A 19,823-nucleotide genomic window follows, 5' to 3' on the forward strand; every position below is an offset into this window, starting at 1 on the left:
ACTCCAGGGGTGGCACAGGACGAAAGTCATGTGCCCCAAGGGAATGTAGATAAAAATTGTGTCAGAACGGGTCAAAGTGCTACCTAAGGGCAGCCATTCCAATGGCTTAAAGAAAGGCTCCCACCTTCTTAAAAAAATAAAAAAGATGTACATATAATCCCCCCACTCTCCTGTATAAAACCATGTCACATTTTCTATGCTATATATGAAAGTTTTAAAATTTATCACCTTCTTTTTCAATGTAAATATATGTTATCATCTGTAAATACCCTTCATGCTGTATATGTATTCCTAAAATGACACCTTATATTTTATATGTTATCATATGTAAATAGTATTATATAAAAATTATTTTAAATAAAAAAAAAAAAAAAAAAATATTGATGTATCTTAAAATGTATGCCATGTACCATTTTTCTAAAATTTTTACTTTCCTTGTCTTGTACCTTGTACCCATCGAACACCACGTACCATTTATTAAAAAAAAAAAAAAAAAAAAAAAAAAAGAGAAAGAAGAGGCAGAAAGCCCAAGAAAAGAGGCAAAAAAAAAAAAAAAAAAAAAGAGGCCCACCAAAAGAGGCATGAAGCCCAAATCCAATGATGAAATAGCAATAAATGCTGAGGATTTAAAAAAAAAAAAAGAATAAGAGATTGATCCTTTACAAAACAATTAGATCAATTATAAGATATCAATTAGGCCAGGTTCACATCTAACTTTACATTCACTTTCACCTATCCTTTGATCTATGGGGCACTACACAAGATCTGTCAACCTTCTTTCTCCATTCTTATCTGTCATTTGTCTTTGCTATAATTTCATTCAGATGTTCTTTCTGAAAATAATGAAGCCTGCCTGGGTGGACCACTTCGGGGGCCCATTTTTTAGTTTGTGTTCCTACACAAACTGTCTTTGTAACCTTGTCATTATATTTTGTTTTTGTATTTGAAGATTATGGTTCAGTGTTTTATGTACAATTACTAAACTTTCTAAATTTAGTGATTTTACTAAAAATGAATATTCGTTTGTTATGAATCTCACTGCTCTATTTTGTGTCTGTTCCAGTTTCTTAATGTTTTCTTGAGTTGAGGGGGTCCCAAACGGAGGATGCATATTCTATTATTGGCCTATACCAAGGTTAAATAACATTTTAGTATTATGTTCTCCAGATCAAGACATTAGGCCTAAGTGGCCATGTGTTAGTCTGATGCCCGTGACTTTTTTTTTTTACCTAGGTTCTTCCCTGATGTGTATATACAGTGATTTAGAAAGTTTTCCCGAATGAGACGATAGCTTATGGTAGTGTTTCCCGGACTGTTCCGTGAGGCCTGAATAGGGGTTTCAAGAAATACTGGAATACTTAACTAGTAGGCCACCACAAGAATTATCTAAAAAATTAAATGTTCCGCTAAATACTCAGAATTGCGAAGTGTTCCGTTTGGAAAACACTGCCTTATTATGGCATATGATTGTTAAGTATTTTTTTTTTGTAATACCAGTATATGACTTGTGCAGTTTCATACTAGTTTGGAAGTATTTTAAGATTATTTTTGGTGGAGAATGCCTGTGAGTTTACATATTTTTACTTTAATTGTAAATAAAAGTATAAGCAAATGTTTACCTGGGACTTAGTTAAGTCTTATTTTGCATACATGAGTGAAATTATATACATTGAGGTTATACTTAACCTAGGAAATATACAAAGGATGAACGTACCAGAACACCTCAATGATATGTTGATCTTAACCCAATTCTAGCTATAGTCACAAGGGAACTTGTTAAAATAAAGTCACAAGGAGACATTGATGATACATCTCATTGAGAACTTTTGGTATTGTTCATAAAAAAGGTGCTCTTTAGAAGCAACCCTATCAATATATAAAAAGTTGGTTCTGCAGGTTGAAGTAAACTTAAGCTTGTCTAATTATCCATGTACAAATACTCAAAGTAAGCATGTAGAAATATATATATATCACACATTGAAACACAGAGACTTGTTGCATTCATGAAAAGTTTATTTGCTCACATCTAACTGAATGTGAATGGAATGCTTCAAAATACAAACACACTGTTTAGTCCATTTGTTAAGTAACACTTTTAAAAACAATGGCATACGAATGTAAAAAAAACCCACATGGTCTCAAATTATTGTACACTATTTCAAACAACTTTTTACAAAGAAAAAGTATCTTAAGCTCTATCTAGTCCAACAGATAATCCAAGAACTGAGGTACAAATTCTCAGTGTATCCAATTAAGAAACAATAATAGTTATGAAAAAAAATTGACATGTTGAAACAAAACAATTACATTTTATATATACAACAGAAGAAGTTTCTATACTTAATAAATCTATGTGGAGTTTGAATTGACACAGTTGAAAACATCCATGGAATGAGTGATGCCAGTGAAACAAGCAACAGACTACAGCTAAATGATGCATCAGTATGTATCAAGTCAACTTTAAGCAGTTATGCTTTCCTCCAGGCAACAACTCTTAACCTTTAACCTCCAGCCTACTGGGCATGGAACGTTAATTTAGACTGAAGACATATTTATACATTTCAATATAACATAATAAGAGAGAACATAAACAGAAAGAACTTGTATCTTGAAATTCTAGCCTTATAAAAACAAAAAAATGGACACAAGAAACATTTTTATTGCAGACAGTGACACTTCTAAGCTCAAGAATAGATCTAGGAGTGGGTTGTCTGTCTAGTTCAGTGTCATCATCCAAAGAAAATGTTATGTCGATGCCATGAACAAATCTCTGCTCCGCCTCATAGATCCATCTTAGCCCTGGCTGAAACAGAATACAAGCATCCATCAGTTTTTTGTTTCGTCTTACATTATATTAAACTCTGGTTAATCAGACCACTGCTTAGTAAGACCAAATCCTGTAGAAACAAGAGTGTTTCCTATAATTAGACCAGTTATAAATGTTACAGCCAAAATAATAAGTGTCCCAACGTGGTCCAATTAACAAAAGCACACTATATGAAACAAAAAATAAATGAATGAAATATTTAATTACAAGTCAACATTTATGTTAACTTCCCATGTAATGTTTGAGACAATGTACATTTTGCTGGCATTTTATTATATCTAATGCCCTGTTGTAAAACTAATTTCCAAATTTTCTCCAAGATAAAAATATCATTATTAAAAAGTTAATAACCCGGTGACAAAAGTTACTACCATTGTGCTGATTACTCAGAACAATACTTAGCTACAGAATGACAGCCACAATAGAAGAGTTTCTATTCTCTTTCAATTGTGTACAGTAGCATTTAAATGTTTGCTTAATAAAACTCAGAATATAACCAAACCATCAAGTGATATCCACATCATAAAGCAATGGCCAAGCCTTGTGACAAACACTGTTAATGTGGTGACCAAGTGCAACTAAACACACTTTACATGGCCTTAAACAACCTTAAGGGGAATCACCCCCTGCTAGCACAATTACTGTACTAAAAAAAAGGTTATCTCCACCATAACTCACTGCTAACATTTAAAGGGAAACTGACAACTTTTTAAAATGTGTTTTCATTTACAGATAAGATATAAACTATTCATTTTATTTTTAATAATAGCTTAGTAATGATGTTTTTCTGACTTGTATTATCTTTCTACAAATCCAAAATGGTGAGATTTTTATGGGATACCTATGTGACATTGTATAACCCTAAATGTCTAGCATAGGTATGACCAGGTTGTTAACATCTGTCAGACTCAAATGCTTTTTCCTCCTAGAGTTGGTTATGCTATGAGTAGATCTATATGATGCAGAGTTTGAGTTTTGGCACATCGGCACAATTTAGGCCATGTCGTGCCCGTAATCCTTCAAGGATTACTCTCCTTTACAAGAGCTAAATTCCATACAGTTAAATCATTAAAAACAAGGTCTATTCACAGTTAAAATAGTAGAGGTGGATTTTCTGTGAGACTCCATTAGTGGAAAATAAATTTATGTAAAAAAAAAATATGTAAGAATAAAGAAATTTTACATATACATGTAATAAAATTGATATGAATTAATTGAAATAGTGCAAACTTAATCTTACAGATGATTGGTTATTTGCATTGTTTCTTCAGTCCTGAATAACTGTTCTAGTACTACCCAAGAGTACTAAGTGTTTTTTACTGAAAGTACGGAGGTGCGGCAGCAGAGCAGTAAAACACTTGACCTCTGAACCGAGTTTCCAGGTTTTAATCCTGGTGAAGATTGGTATTTTTTATTTCGGGATTTTTGGGCTCCTCTGAGTCCACCCATCTCTAATGGGTAGCTGACAATTGGGGAAAAGTAAAGGTGGTTGGTTGTCATGCTGGCCACAAGACACCTTTCAAAAATATGTATTGTTTTTTTTTTTGGATGGCTAAGTACCATAGCTTTATAATGTATGGCTAAGTACCATAGCTTTATAATGTATGGCTAAGTACCATAGCTTTATAATGTATGGCTAAGTACCATAGCTTTATAATGTATGGCTAAGTACCATAGCTTTATAATGTATGGCTAAGTACCATAGCTTTATAATGTATGGCTAAGTACCATAGCTTTATAATGTATGGCTAAGTACCATAGCTTTATAATGTATGGCTAAGTACCATAGCTTTATAATGTATGGCTAAGTACCATAGCTTTATAATGTATGGCTAAGTACCATAGCTTTATAATGTATGGCTAAGTACCATAGCTTTATAATGTATGGCTAAGTACCATAGCTTTATAATGTATGGCTAAGTACCATAGCTTTATAATGTATGGCTAAGTACCATAGCTTTATAATGTACTGTAATGAAAACTATTTACTTTTTTTTTTCAAACGGTTTACAGTTTAAATCTAATCAAAGTTCATTCCAGTAAAGTTTATTGAAATTATAATTATAGTCTGTACTGAGGTTTCACATAGTCTAGTCAAAATGGATTAGGATTTAAGAATAACTAAATCTTTATTTCACACACAAACTACAAGTAGTATATTAAACATTTCATTCAAAGGGGGCAAGCAATGAGCACTTAACGCTTAATCGAAATGAATTAATATTAAGTTTACCTTTCACTTTGGTAAAGTTTTGGCAATAACAGCCATGTTTCTTGACAGCTCCAGGTTGCTTATTTCAAATCTCATCACCAAATTATCCCTTTTGGTGCAAATGGTGACATCGGAACTTTCCACTTGTATTATATGGTTTTCTTGAGTTCTTATCAATACTACTGCTTGTACCTTTGTCTCACCTTGTATTAATGCTGATTGATATGGTGTTAACTGTCGGATGAGGCATATAAAAGGTATGAATTAGGCAAATAGAATTTTGTTATGAGCTGATGTAAATGTACAATTCTCATTAACCTCTACGCAAGTTTAAAATAGAATGTAAATTTATGTGTTAGAACTAGATGTGAAAGAATTGAGGGGATAAAATGCTACAACAGTAAAAAGGAACTGAAAGCCAGATATTCAGTTTAAGTCCATACCAGACATGTCTGGTAATCCTAATCAAACAGCCAGCACAATGGTTATAAGGAGTTTAACTTTTAATTGCATGAAATGTATTAATTACCTGTTTTGATTAACAGACATAGAGCAAACAGTCAACATTTTTAATTAATAAATTACTTATAGTGAAAACCGTTCACACTCATGGCCATACATACACAAACGGCACCAAACTTACACCCATGAATTTCTTTCCATATAAGATTGTAAGAATTTTTTTTTTTCTAGCTCTTTGTAATTGAGGCATTATAACAACAACCTACATCTATTTAATATCCTAAATGTTTGTGTAGAGTATGTAAGAATGAGCTCAAGATAAGGATATAAATTAAAATAAATTAAAATATTACACTAATACACCACGTATCAGAATTGTAACATGCCAGCTTCCATTCAGCATCAAGTGTATCTGTTGGAACAGGAGTAACATATGTTCTGACAATATCTGGCACCACTTGTCTCGAAACATCAAGGCACATCTGGGGAGATTTATAATTAATCATTAGTGGTGACTTAATGTAAGTAAATAAACAATATTAAATAAATGTACTTTTTTAAAGAATGTTAAGCCACGGGAAATACTGCATTCCTCACTAATCTTTGGACTCAAAGACAAGTTTATTATTATCATTAAAAATTCAACAATGAAATAAATATGTATTTCATTTTTAAACTGTATTCACTAAAAAGCTGAAATGAAAAAAAAATCAACTTACTGTTATTGTGCCAAGTATGTTGTTTAAGTATATTCTGGGTGAGTAAAATTCTTCTGTAAATAAAACCCTCTCAGTTGGGACACTGCAAAGTGTTCTGAAGCGATAAGCTTTTTGAATTTGTTTATCCAACAAGGGTTTCACTTTTTCATCCTGATACAGTGAATTTTCCTCTACTAATAAGAGCTCATTTTTCTGAAGCAATGAGTTTGAGAGTTAGTAAAGTAAAGGAATGATTTTACAATTATTTTAATAGCCACTTAATATATACAGTTTTAAAGGGGAAGATTTTTTTTGTCTAGTACTGTCTAGAATTAAATAAAAAAAATATTTTTATAAAATCTCATTATCTTGTATCACCTATTTTTAATCAATACCACAAGACTTTAAAGATGTCACACTTGTTCATTTATACAAGCGAAAAGGAATATCTCCTTTCTATTGCTGGAAAAATCATTGCCTGCATCCTAAATCGGCTCATGCAACACATAGAATATGGTCTACTACCAGAAAGCCAGTGCGGCTTCAGAAAAGAGTGTGGAACCATTGACATGATCTTTGCAGCAAGGCAGCTCCAGGAAATATGCCAAGAACAAAATGCTGACCTGTTCTCAATATATGTCGACTTAAAGGCATTCGACACTGTTAGCAGAGAAGGACTCTGGAAGATCATGTCAAAGTATGGCTGTCCACAAAAATTCATAACCATGGTGAGACTATTTCATGATGGCATGAAGGCTTGTGTCCAAGAAAGTGGAGAACCATCAGAGCCCTTCGAAGTATCAAACGGGGTAAAACAAGGCTGTGTTCTAGCACCTACACTGTTCAGTATCATGTTCTCCGCTATGCTGACAGATGCATTCACAAATAGAGATAACAAAGGGATAAATATATCATACAGATTTGATGGTGGCCTATTCAACCTGAGGCGGCTTAAAGCAAAATCAAAAACAAATGCAGCAGTAATCAGAGACTTGCTATTTGCTGACGACTGTGCCCTAAATGCCTGCTCTGAAAACGATCTGCAGAGCATCGTCAGTGACTTCTCAAGAGCATGCTCAGACTTTGGCCTTACCATCAATACGAAAAAAGACTGAAGACATCTACCTGCTCCTGGGAAAGCCTACTCGGATCCAAGCATCACTATAAATGGACAGGATAAAACGCAGTGGACAAATTCACATATCTTGGCAGCACACTCTCCAGAAATGGAAAAATGGATAGTGAAATCGACCTGCGTATCACCAAGGCCAGTGCATCCTATGGCAGACTGTCTACAAATGTCTGGAACAGACATATCACCACAAACACAAAGCTAGGGGTCTATAGAGCCGTCATCCTCCCTACATTGCTCTATGCCTCAGAAACATGGACAGTGTACAGTAAACATGCAAAGAAACTAAACCACTTCCACATGACATGTCTGAGAAAAATACTAAATGTCAAATGGCAAGACAAAATACCAGATACTGAAGTCCTTCGAAGAGCGTGTCTGCAAAGCATCCACACAATCCTGCGATGGGCAGGTCACGTCTACAGAATGGAAGACCACCGCATCCCTAAACGACTCTTGTATGGCCAACTAAGCGAAGGAAAGCGCTATCAAGGTGGTCAAAGAAAGCGCTTCAGGGACACCCTCAAAGCTTCTCTGAAGGTGTTCAGCATAGACCCAGGCACCTGGGAGACAGAGGCACATGACAGAGCATCATGGCGTCGCGCTGTGAAAACTGGCGCACAGGGTGCTGAGGAAAAGAGAACAGCACTGGCAGAAGAAAAACACGAGAAAAGAAAAGCAAGACAAACGACACTAGCTCCAGCTGGAATAACCTGCCCATTGTGCAGCCGAACATTCTGGGCTCACATAGGTCTCACCAGCCACATGCAAAGCCCTCAGCCCCCTGGATGACAAAGTGGTCATCATCGAACCACGATGGACGCACTATATATATATATATATATATATATATATATATATATATATATATATATATATTTAATAGTCTTGTTAATAAAAAGCCTTAACTACATCAACATTTTAGGATGGAGTTTTTGAAAATTTCAGTAATATTGAAATGATAATGGTCGGAAGCATATCTACCTAGGAAACTTTAAAATATTAAACTGAAACAAGAGTTAAAATTGCAATTAAAGCTTCATTAAATCATTCCAGGCTCAAAACAACAACAACAAAAAAGTACACAAATGCTCTTTAACCTATTAATAAAGTACACATGAAAAAATGGACAACACACACACACACATTTCTAACATAATTGAATACTGGTATTTTGATTCTTGTATGCATTTAGTTTTTAAAAACCTACAATAAACACATGAATGCTGACCTGTAACTGGGAAAATCTAATTAAAGGAAGTAGTTCCTCAATATGAAAATATAAATCTTTCCTTCCTTCTGTGTGTAACCAATTCAATATGGCTTGGAAAAGACTATACTCAGACTCAATAACTAAGTCTCCACTTTTTAATAAACTGGTTATTAAGCCTAGGTCTAGTTGCAGCCACTCAGATGACATAAGTTTATGTGTATTCCTAGTTATGTTGGCAAAACACTCCATTGTTATCTCTTTTATGTTTAGAAAATGAGCTAAATTGTACCACTTGATTGCGCTTTCGACCAGCAGATACCTGAGAATAAAACCATAAACATCTGTTCAAAACTCTCTAACTTTGATATCAGATGTATAAATGTGTAAATTTACTGAAAATTTCTATAGTAAAAGTTAAAATATGGTTTGAATACATAATCAGGGGCTATAATGAAGATATTCCAAAGAAACAGAGGGTAATATGTTGTTAATATGCCAAGAAAACATTTCTGGCATATATATGTATATGTGTTTGTGTGTGGATGAGGGGGCCGGGTGACTTTCACAAGGGAATTACCCTTAAACCATTATGAACAATCATTTTCTTATTTAAAAACAAATTGATACTATCAAAGTGATGAAGTATACCAGTATTTGATAAAATATTCATTGGAAACAGTTTTGTGGTTAATCACTCTGTAATGGTTCAATAGACTGCTTTTCCTCAATCTTTGGACAGTGAGTATTGAATTTTCAGATTCATTTCTTTTTTATATGCATGAAAACCAATGTAAAGACTACTGTAAATAACACAAATATATAAAAAAATGTAAATGGTTCACATTATTAGCATATAGGAATGCATGTTTGATAAGCTTGATTTTTGTGTACATAGTAACTTAACAAATTTAAGAATACAGAAAACTATTTTGTAATTACTACATAGTTCTGTAAATTGAAAAAATACAAAACTCTTGAAGCCTAAATAGCTGAATCCTCTATATACTCTATATAAATCTAAACCAATGTTTACAATCTTATATTGAAAAACATGTTGCTTTTGATTTACTTTTTTCTTTTATAGAGAATAAATGGGCAAAAGTTTGGAGTGAGCTTGAAACATTGAATAAAGTTAAATGCCTAGATCTAGACCTACTAGATAGATCTAGATTTATACAGAGAGATTATAGAGGATTCAGCTATTGAGGCAAGAATGGCTATCCTATACTATACTACAAGAGATCATCTGTATTAGAAATTTATTAAATGAATAAACAAAAAAACAAAAAAACAAAAAAAAAAAACATATCTAATTATGCTAACATAAAATAAGTCTAAAAGTCAGTGTAGAAGTCAGTGACCTAATTTTGGAAGAACAAGTGTTATCAAATTTTTATTTTTTGTATTCGTTTTAATAATTTGAAAACATCTTAAAGATTTCATGTGAGGGGCTATGCCTAGGGATCTTAAAATTTAGTTAATATAGAATTAAAACCTATGAGTTTCTTTGATGCCGTTTGGAATAAATTATGATGTTTTGAATTTAAAAAATTTGAAAAAATTTTGATAAAATGAAGGCCTCTTTTACCTTAAATATAACAAAATAGGTTAGGGATACAAATATTAGTAGTCATCCTTATTCTCACTAAAAAAGATTTTGATACTTCATTTTCTTTTGTATGTCCAAACATATAGGTGTTTGGATAGCATAGATTACTCTAAGATTTTAATGACCTTTACATCATTTGCCCTATAGACCACAAGGTCTAAAAGGAGAACCTTACTTTTTACTTACTTTTAAGAAGGAATTGTAGAAAAATGGCAAAATTCTAATTATGAGCACTTTTACAAAGTTTTTTCTAACAAAATTAGGGGTGCACTGGATAGTTGCTCCAGCCAAATATCACTGCAGATTTAAATGTATAAAGTGGACGTGGTTCAATTAACTTTTGTTATGGAATATATTGATGTTTATATTTGTTCATAGATTGACAGGTGACCAGTCAGTATGGATGTAATGTCAACATGTTGACACTGTCTAAAGTTCACACATTAAGATGGAACTGTGTTTGTTTACATAGTAAATCAATTAGGGGGCTAGACTTCAAGTCACACCTCTATATGGGTAACAAGTTTATATACTTGGGAGAAAAATCTCAATTACAGGGCAAAACTACATCTCACACCTCTACACCGTTGCAGATTTCCTTAATTGGAGTTAAATTTCAGTTAGGAGGCTGGACTTTAGCAAACCTAAACGAGTGACCTTATGCTGCACAAACCATAATATTTCATGCTTGACTAACCATGCCAATGTGTTATTTTCTTACCTGACCACACTACAGACAAACACTATTGCACATGCAGAATGAAAAGAATGGGTGTATGGTTCTCACCATCATCTATACACATTACACTAGGCCTGCTTGTGTACCTGTAGGTCTATCTGACCAGATTGTTAAAATCAGTCTGGCACAGAGTCTTACTTTTTGGTTAGGAAGGGTGTGGAAGTTGGAAATGCTCTTAGATCTTAATAACTGTAGATCAAGACCTACATCTCAATAATAAGCCTACAGTCTACAATTTCATATACGCTTTGGCACCACCTAAGGTTGAAGTTATAAATAGGTGTACTCAAATGTTGCATACGCACACACCTTTTTATATGTCACACAGATTAGTGATGTGATAGGCCTATCTATTAATAACTGCTGTTGAACTTTAATTTGTCAATCAGTATTAGCTATTAGGAGTTTAAAAAAAAATATATTAAAAGTAAAAAGAGAACTAATGAATATAGGTATGTTATTTATGAGTTTTGCACAATGTTCAGTAACATGAGTTTATTGAAGATATGTAGTATCCGACTCCAGCCAAATACATTTTACTACCTGGCTCTGGCTGAATATCAAAAAGAATTATCCAGTGCAACCCTAAAGTAAAGGTATCTGCATCCAGCATTCTACTAGAAATGTATATTAAACAAGGAAGCTAAATATTCAATATAATTGTTTTAGGTTAATTGCCTACCTTGAATGTTTTACCATATACTGTGTACAAAGGCTTTTTAGAGATCCAACATCATATTTCTCTGCCAAACTCAATATAGGTATTGCCGATTTAACACAGATGTTAATTTTGGCACTGTAGAAGAATTGCAGAAAAGTCTCAAAATGTTCTAAGCATTCTTCAGTTTCGATCAATGTAACTTCTTCTTGGAGTGATTCTTGCCAATTTTTAGAACACAGCATGATGTTAAAAACTGGACTAACTTTGGCCAAAATGAATTTGTGAGCATAAAAAGTCTTGGTGCATACCTAAAGAAATTAATATATATTTGTAGACATATCAAGGAAAATTGGTAATTGTTGAACAACTATTTTAGCAGTTGAAAGAAATGGAAATTTAAAATCCATTTGAACATTTAATAGTAATATGACGTAAGGGAAATTTGTTTTCATGTGCACAAAGCAGGTAGAAATAGGTTTGGTGGTTGCGTATTAAAATGTTAAATTTGTAGCCTCTAGAATAATTTTTACAAAGCATGTATCAAATCACTATCTGTCCGGTAAACAATTTGAAAATATTTCTCCCACACCCATTCTTGATCAAGTTGTGAACAATTATTCATTAGCAAAGACAATACAAGAATATAAAAAAAAATAACCAACAAGTCAATTACTGGTAATTATTTTTTTTTATACAAACAAGGGAAATTAAATCTTCAAATAAATATTTGGGGGTTTGTCCCATTAGGTAATTAACATTATTTCTCCCACACCCATTCTTGGATCAAATTGAAATGTTAAACATTGATTGTAAACCAACAAAATAATCACTCCATTGATAATTATGTAGTTTGATATTGAAAAGTAAAAAAAAACATTTGAGATACATGGTTGTAAATGTGGAGTTTTTATATTTTGCTTGTTACTTGATCATTCTTTAAATACGACTTTAAGGGCTACTTTATTGAAAATACAGCTGATTTTTTTCCCCCTAAAAAAAAGACATTCAATTTCCCCCAAGATATCTCAGTAAAATAACCTGCCTTATAGGCCTATAGTCTATGTCTGATGCTTACATACTTTATAAGTCATATTCTTGAAGAAAACCTCTAGCTGTTAGATCTAGAATCTAAATCAACAATCTAGTATTCTAGATCTGTAGATCTAGTTGAGTAAGTCTAGTTAAAGAATCTTTTTTACTCTCTGATCTATTGCTATACTACAATTGAGTTGGTTTCTATACCTTAATCTATATGAATCTCATTATTTTGATTCTTATAGATCTAGAATCTAGATTTATAGACAGTATTTTAATATTATAAAGATTCTATGAGAGTATATTAGAATAGACTAAGCTATATTGTCACCATCACTAGGGCTGACTAAACTAGTTCACTAGGTCTGTATCACTATAGATCTAGATCACTCTAGGTTAAGGTGGCTTTCACTTTGGTGGTAGAGGAGCCAGCCATTTTTCGTATGGCACGCTTTTGTTCCAGAGCTGAGGCCCATATTTTTTCACTGTCCATAGCTTTCTTGGTCACTCTCTCTCTCCATCTAGTGCGGTCTAAGGCTATGTCTTCCCAATGGTCAGTATCAATGTTTACTGTTAGTTCCAGTTTTATAATATCCATATAACGGAGGTGGGGGTGAGTTGATATATGATGATGACATAGTAAAGAGAAAAAAAATGTATGTTCTGGATATTGATATTTAACTATCATTCATCAACTTCAGCTAATGTACGTTTTTCCCAGTCAAAGCACAGGCTCCATTCGTACTTACACTTGTCATCTTGTTCTATACCAACCCAACACTGTTAAGTTTTTTTTATAGCATTTAATAAATCCTGGCCCGAGGTATCTTTGAGTGATTCAACACTGAGTAACTCTTCAGTGAAATCAAACATGGTATCATGAACATCAACATTATAATTGGTGTTCTGTACATTAGTACTTTTGTCAAATTCCAGAGAATACCTACCCTACTTCCACTACAGCCCAACATAACCAACACCCTGTATGGCAGTGCTGAACAACTGAAGGAAACAGCACACTTTTCCTTGGCACAGTCTGCAAAAGGGCTCACAGCTCAGCAGCAATAAAACTGGCTAGAAGAAGGTTTTCTGATATTAGGTCATCAGTGTCTTTTAAAGGTTGGGTGTTTGTTATTTGTTTCTTTCCTGCTAGCCAATGCAGAAGGGTCCAGGCCTTTGGACCATCCTTGTTTAGGTCTAGTTCGCACGTTGTGGTCCACTTTTTCTTCTTTTCTGTTTTAATTTTGTATCTAATAAGCCCTTTCAATTTGTTGTACTTTGTCTTGTTTTCTCTAGTAGGTTTTTTTCCTATAGTCTTCCTGGCCATGTTTCTTTCTTTTACTAATTTATCTAATTCTGGTGTCCAAAAAGGTTTGTATTTCCTGACTTGACCTCAAGGGATGTGTTTTTTAGCTGCTTCTAAGATGTTAGAGACTATAGTTGCGTAGGTTGTGTTGACATCTGTCTCCATTATGCCTGATAGTCTTGTGTCTGTTTCTTGTGCAAAAGCTGCCCAGTTAGCTTTATTATAGTTCCATTTAGTTGTTTTGCATGGTTGGTATCTAACTGGCGTTCCTATATTGAGGAGTATATACCTGTGATCACTACCTATATCTTCAAGAACTGTAATTTTAGAAGAGTTGAAAATATCTGTTGAGACAAAAGTTCGGTCAGGTCTGCTAGTTGTGCTGTGTGCTCTAAGGAGGAATGTTGGAGGTGAGGTTTTGTTTTGCAGTAGTTGAAGTTTAGAGGTATTTGCTACATCCTCTATTTCTTTGCCATGCTTGTTGTAGTGTGGGTAGCCTAGGAAGGGTGTGTGTGCATTAAAGTCACAAGCTATTATCATCCTTGTGTAGTGTGGTAGTTGTAGGTCTATTTCTGGTGTGGAAGATGTTGGGCAGTAGAAGTTTTTGATAGTATATTTGGTGCCTCCTCTCCAAAGAAGTATTTCTTGCATGTCGATATCTGTATTGTTCTGCACATGTTTGACTGTTGCCTGAGTGTCGTTTCTTATGAGGGTCATAATTCAGCCATTTGGTGCAAAGGCATCTGTACTGTGTATAGCCTGTGATATTTTTTTCTTGGGCAGAAGTGTTTCTTGCAAAAGCGCTATGTGTATATCATGATTCTTGAGTATGTGCTGGAGCTCTGTTATCCTGTTTTGTAGGCCTAAGATGTTGAGTTGCAAGAGGTTTAGGTGTTTGCTGTCTGACTTTTTTTATTTCCAGTAGCTGACTTATCAGAGGCAGTCTTCGAAGAAACTGCTAAGTGCAGACCTGTTACGAGGCGACGTCTGAGCTCGTATGAATTTTTCTTGACATTTAGTGTAGGCTGGGTGTATATGTTTATGCATACACACACATATACATATATATCTGTGGCATTTTACGTCTTGAGAGGCAATCTTTTCCCTTTGCAACTTCTTGTGTCATAGTTTATAGTTTTAAAAACAAATTCTTTTATTTGAAACAAAAACGTTAATGTATTTCAGAACTGACATTATTGAATCATGTCCACTTTATGAGTATTGGTTTATTTTTATTAACATGGAGATTTAGTTTAAACGTCTTGTTGGACATCGTTTATCAGCATCGACTAGCTTTATATTGTTTGCCTTTTGTCTGTGTTTCGATATTTAAGAGTTACCTCCATTTGGTGAATCAGGAAAAGACTTAAAATATTAATAGAAAAATATTTAAAATATTAATAGAAATACAGGTGTAGCTTTTACTATCTGGTTTACTATCCAGTAGTGATATCCAACCGGAGCCGAATAGTGAAAAAGTGCTGAATATTCGACAGAAGCCGGAGCGACTATATGGTGCACCCCTAATACATACATATATATATATATATATATATATATATATATATATATATATACATTTTTTTGACGCACCCTGTATATAAATAAATAAATAAATGTAAAACTAATCTATAAATAAAGTATAGATCAGATCTAGATCTAGATGAAATAGTACACTACAATATAGATCTTGTATATTTAATATATAAATACATGTAAATAAACTATTATATAAATAATATATATATATAGCAAATCTAGATCTAAATAAAATACAGAGTATAATATAGATCTTATCTTATAAAATACAGACGTAACTTCAAAACAGATTACGTCCTACACGTCATGCATGTTAATCCACAACTTAAATTCTGCCAAGTCATTGGTTTTCCTGGCTAGCCCAGGCAACCCATTCCATGCTCTAACTCTAATAGCACAAGATCTAGATTAATAGAGTATATAGCTGACTAGAGAATACTAGAGATCTAGATTCTTATCAGTACTATAAATAAATAATAAAGTAGTCTATAGATACATAAAATTAAACTAACAATGTTACATTCAGGAGTTCAATTTGGTTATAAGATAAATAAATAAATAAATATATTTTTGTCACCTACAGTATTCACCAAGGCAAAGCGTATTGAGGTCATGAACTTTTGGTTCTAAATAAAATGAAAAACGTCGGCTTTTGACTAATAAATAGAATAAACTCTATTTTGCGTTATTTTTAGATTTAAATCATTGAGAGTTCAATATCTTACTCTCTTAAATATACATTAGACTATACTTTTAATAGAATAATACACATTTTAAAAATAAATCTAAAACCTACTTTCATTTTATAAAACGTAAACAAGACAGCGAGATCTATACTAGATCTATATCTTTACTAATTATAGATCTACACTATTATACAGAAAATATTTCAACTTCTATTGGTAGGTACTATTTGTCTACATGTAGCTTACATAAATGATAATTGAAACAAAAAGAAAAATTTATTTATTTTATAAGTAGATCTAGGTCTAGAATATAGATCAGTACTAATTCTGTACAGTTATTCTCCGCTTGGGTAAACCATCTATCTATGTCATCTATGTAGCCTTTAGATGGTACTTATACTAGAAATATCTAGATCTAGAAAGTCTAGATCTACTTATTAACTTTATAAATACTAATTAAAAAAAAACATTTTTCAATAGTCTACACCAAGACAAATTACACCCCACAGATAAACTGGTACAAAATAAAGTCTATTCATTTCATACTTTAATCAAATATATGTAGGCCTACAAGCAAATGTTTTTTTTAGCTAATTTGTTAGCTCCATTCATACTATTTTTACATCCACGCATTCCGCATTCACTTTACTTATAAAAACATTTCGTTTTATTGTACAAAACACTCAGTGACTACATCAACAGTGATACGCAAATTAAGGCCTGCAGGCAACATATGGCTAGTCATATAATACAGAGGTTACTTCAAAAAAGATTATGTCCTACGCGTCATGCATTTAATCATGAATGTTAACCAACGACTTAAACTCTGCCAAGTCACTGGTTTTCCTGGCTGGCTCAGGCAACCCATTCCATACTCTAATAGCCCTAGGGAAAAGGAGCATTTGTACAAATTTGTCCTAGAATATGGAATGAGGAATGTGCCTTTATCTTTGTGTCTTTCTGAGTATTTTACTCACTTTTATTTTTGTATTTGAATATCATGGTTCAGTGTTTTATGTAGATCTATATTATATATTTTATTATAGATTTGCTACTTTACTTTTGAGTCTATCCTGAAGGCTTTCTAAATTTAGTGATTTTACTAAAGGTGTTACTCTAGTCAAAAGTGAATATTTGTTTTTTGTTTTTTTTTTATGAATCTCACTGCTCTATTTTGTTGTCTGTTCCAGTTTCTAAATGTTATCTTAGAGTTGAGGGGTCCCAAACAGATTCATGTTTCTACACTAGATAATTTAGTAGATGTACTAGGTCTAGATGTAAGAAATAAGATTAAGAAAAAGCCTAGTTTTTTTTAGTAGATCTAGATTAATCTAGAATCTAGACTAATCTAGATCTAGACCTAGGATCTAGAATATGACTAAATTGATTAGATTATCTCTAGTACAGACTAGTACTAGATCTACTTATGATAATTATCTCTACTTGATTAATTCTAGATCTAGATTAGATCATAAAGTCTATAGTTAGAGAAAACAAATCTAGTAAGACTAAGTGTAGTATTTTTTTCTAGATCTAGAATAATCTAGCGATAGATCTAGAAATCTAGACTATAGATCTAGAATCTAGATCATATAGACTTAATAGACTAATATAGTCTACTGTCCGACTATCTCATTAATTAGAGTCTATAATTAATGGTAGAATAGATCTAGCTAGACTAGTTAGAGATTCAGATGAGATTGATCTGTAACTACTGTAAGTGTAATAAATATCTAATCTAGATTACTACATAATATAGGCAATATAGATAGCTAAGATATCTAGACATATAGATCTACTATCTAGAATACTAGAATCAAGTAGAATCCTAGAATAAGACTGATCTAGACTAGAATAGATATATAATTATATATCTAAATCTAGAATCTATATATTATAATATATTATATATTATTATATATATAATATATATTTTATATATTTATATATACAATATACTAAAAAATATATTATATATAATATATATTTATATATAGAGTCTAGATCTAAAATAGTAGACTTCTAGAATAGATCTAGACTAGAATTCTAGATTTAGATCTAGATCTAGTAGATCTCTAGATAATCTAGTAGATTAGATAATCATAATGATTTATGATAATGATAAGATACTCTAAACTATCAATATCATATATTATATCAATATGTTTATAATATATGTCATTGAATAGTTAATATAGATCTAGTAATAATAGTTCAATAGTGACAACACTGGACAACAGCAGCGGTATAAAAAAAAACTGACCAGATCTAGATCTAGATATTAAAATCATATTTACCTTAATTTTAACATCACTGCTGTGTCTTTCGTTAAACGATTTTTTTAAACTTGTAATGAAGTTTTCTTCATCTTGAAGTGTATCTTCTAGATTATCACCTGTGATTGTTTTGATGATTACTGTATCCGGTGTAACAGATCTAGATCTAGATGACTCTATGGATCTCTCTCCTTCCTCGTTACTGCTCTTACTTAGATTCATTCTCTGCATTGGTTAACGAAACAAACAAAATCAATTTAGAAAAAAAAAAAAGTGATTTTGATCGCCTGCTTGATCTAGATTTATTAAGTTAATTTTAGTGTAATATGAATGTTAATTATTCTTTTGGCACAAGTTTATTCAGCAATTTATAGTAATTTATAGATAAACTTTGTAGACTATATAGAGAGTCTAGTCTCTTAAATGGACTGTTTTCCCAGTTCTGATGGTTATTTAGATCTATGATTCTATCTAGATTCTAGATATATTTAAATACACGTGACAAAAAAAGTTTTTAGAGTCTGGATAATGAAGTTTGGTCGGAGTATGTTGAGATGCCCCCAAATGCAAAGTACATAGGTCTATAGGCACCAAAAGTCAATACACGAGTTGGATTGCAGAGTAGCCTACATATAGGGCTAGTTAAATAGGCCTAATCTAATTCGTGCCTTTGTCTGGTCATTTGTTCGGTTGAGTAGATGTAAAATCACACGATGTATTAATGTATGGCATGATTCTAAATAGAGACGTAGGGCCTATATAGGCCTACACCAGAAGATGAATTTACATTTTGACACTAATAGTTACAGTAATTAGTAGACCCTATTATATATCATACGCTTAAGAACGTAGCTAATACTATACAAAGATGAGGTTTATTTACAAGAGAAAAAAAAAATAGATCTAGTTCCCCTTTCAGACATTGCGTTTCTTTCAAATCTTTGGTTAACAGTTAACGAGCAGGGTGTCGTGGCCAGCACAATATGGCTTGCAAATGCAAATCATGATTCGAGTCATTTGGTGGACTCGGGAGCGTCCTAATTAATACCAAAATTCAAGATCCCAATCTTCACCGAGATTTGATCCCAGGACCCCAGGTTTGGATTCGAAGCCATGTGCTTAACTAGTCAGCCACCGCACCCCCTATAGTAATTTTAAAACGAAGTAATTGATAGGGAAAAATCATTTTATTTTAGGCTTCTTAGTTCTTGGATGTTCAAACTAGTAGCCTACAATTCCTGCAAGTAAGTTGCAAGTCTGGGCAATAGCTAATTATAGTATAACAGTATAACTATATAAATATTATTTAACTTACTTAACATAGCAGGCCTATGTCTGTAAGAAAAAAATCCTCCAGATAAAGGGTATTGTAAGCGACTGACTTTTACAGAATATGATCCACGATTGAATTCTGGACCTGCACACGTT

At 32.7% G+C, this 19,823-nt stretch overlaps 1 protein-coding gene across 2 annotated transcripts; it reads right to left on the minus strand.

Annotated features, from left to right (window-relative positions):
• Positions 1 to 1,992: 1,992 nt before the first annotated feature.
• Positions 1,993 to 18,620, minus strand: LOC106054713 (BTB/POZ domain-containing protein 17-like). Of its 2 annotated transcripts, none has more exons than XM_056037790.1 (7): positions 18,417 to 18,620; positions 11,575 to 11,861; positions 8,563 to 8,863; positions 6,221 to 6,412; positions 5,888 to 5,983; positions 5,061 to 5,273; positions 1,993 to 2,803 (listed from the first exon to the last, which is right to left on the minus strand). In XM_056037790.1, the coding sequence occupies exons 1-6, from the start codon at positions 18,615 to 18,617 to the stop codon at positions 5,064 to 5,066; spliced, it is 1,287 nt and encodes a 428-aa protein (XP_055893765.1). In that variant the 5' UTR covers positions 18,618 to 18,620; the 3' UTR covers positions 1,993 to 2,803; positions 5,061 to 5,063. The 2 variants fall into 2 exon arrangements, with proteins under 2 accessions (XP_055893765.1, XP_013066161.2); XM_013210707.2 differs by having other exon boundaries at positions 5,855 to 5,983.
• Between the last annotated feature and the right edge of the window lie 1,203 nt (positions 18,621 to 19,823).

Source organism: Biomphalaria glabrata, chromosome 8 (assembly GCF_947242115.1).
Source record: "Biomphalaria glabrata chromosome 8, xgBioGlab47.1, whole genome shotgun sequence".
NCBI lineage: Eukaryota > Metazoa > Mollusca > Gastropoda > Planorbidae > Biomphalaria > Biomphalaria glabrata.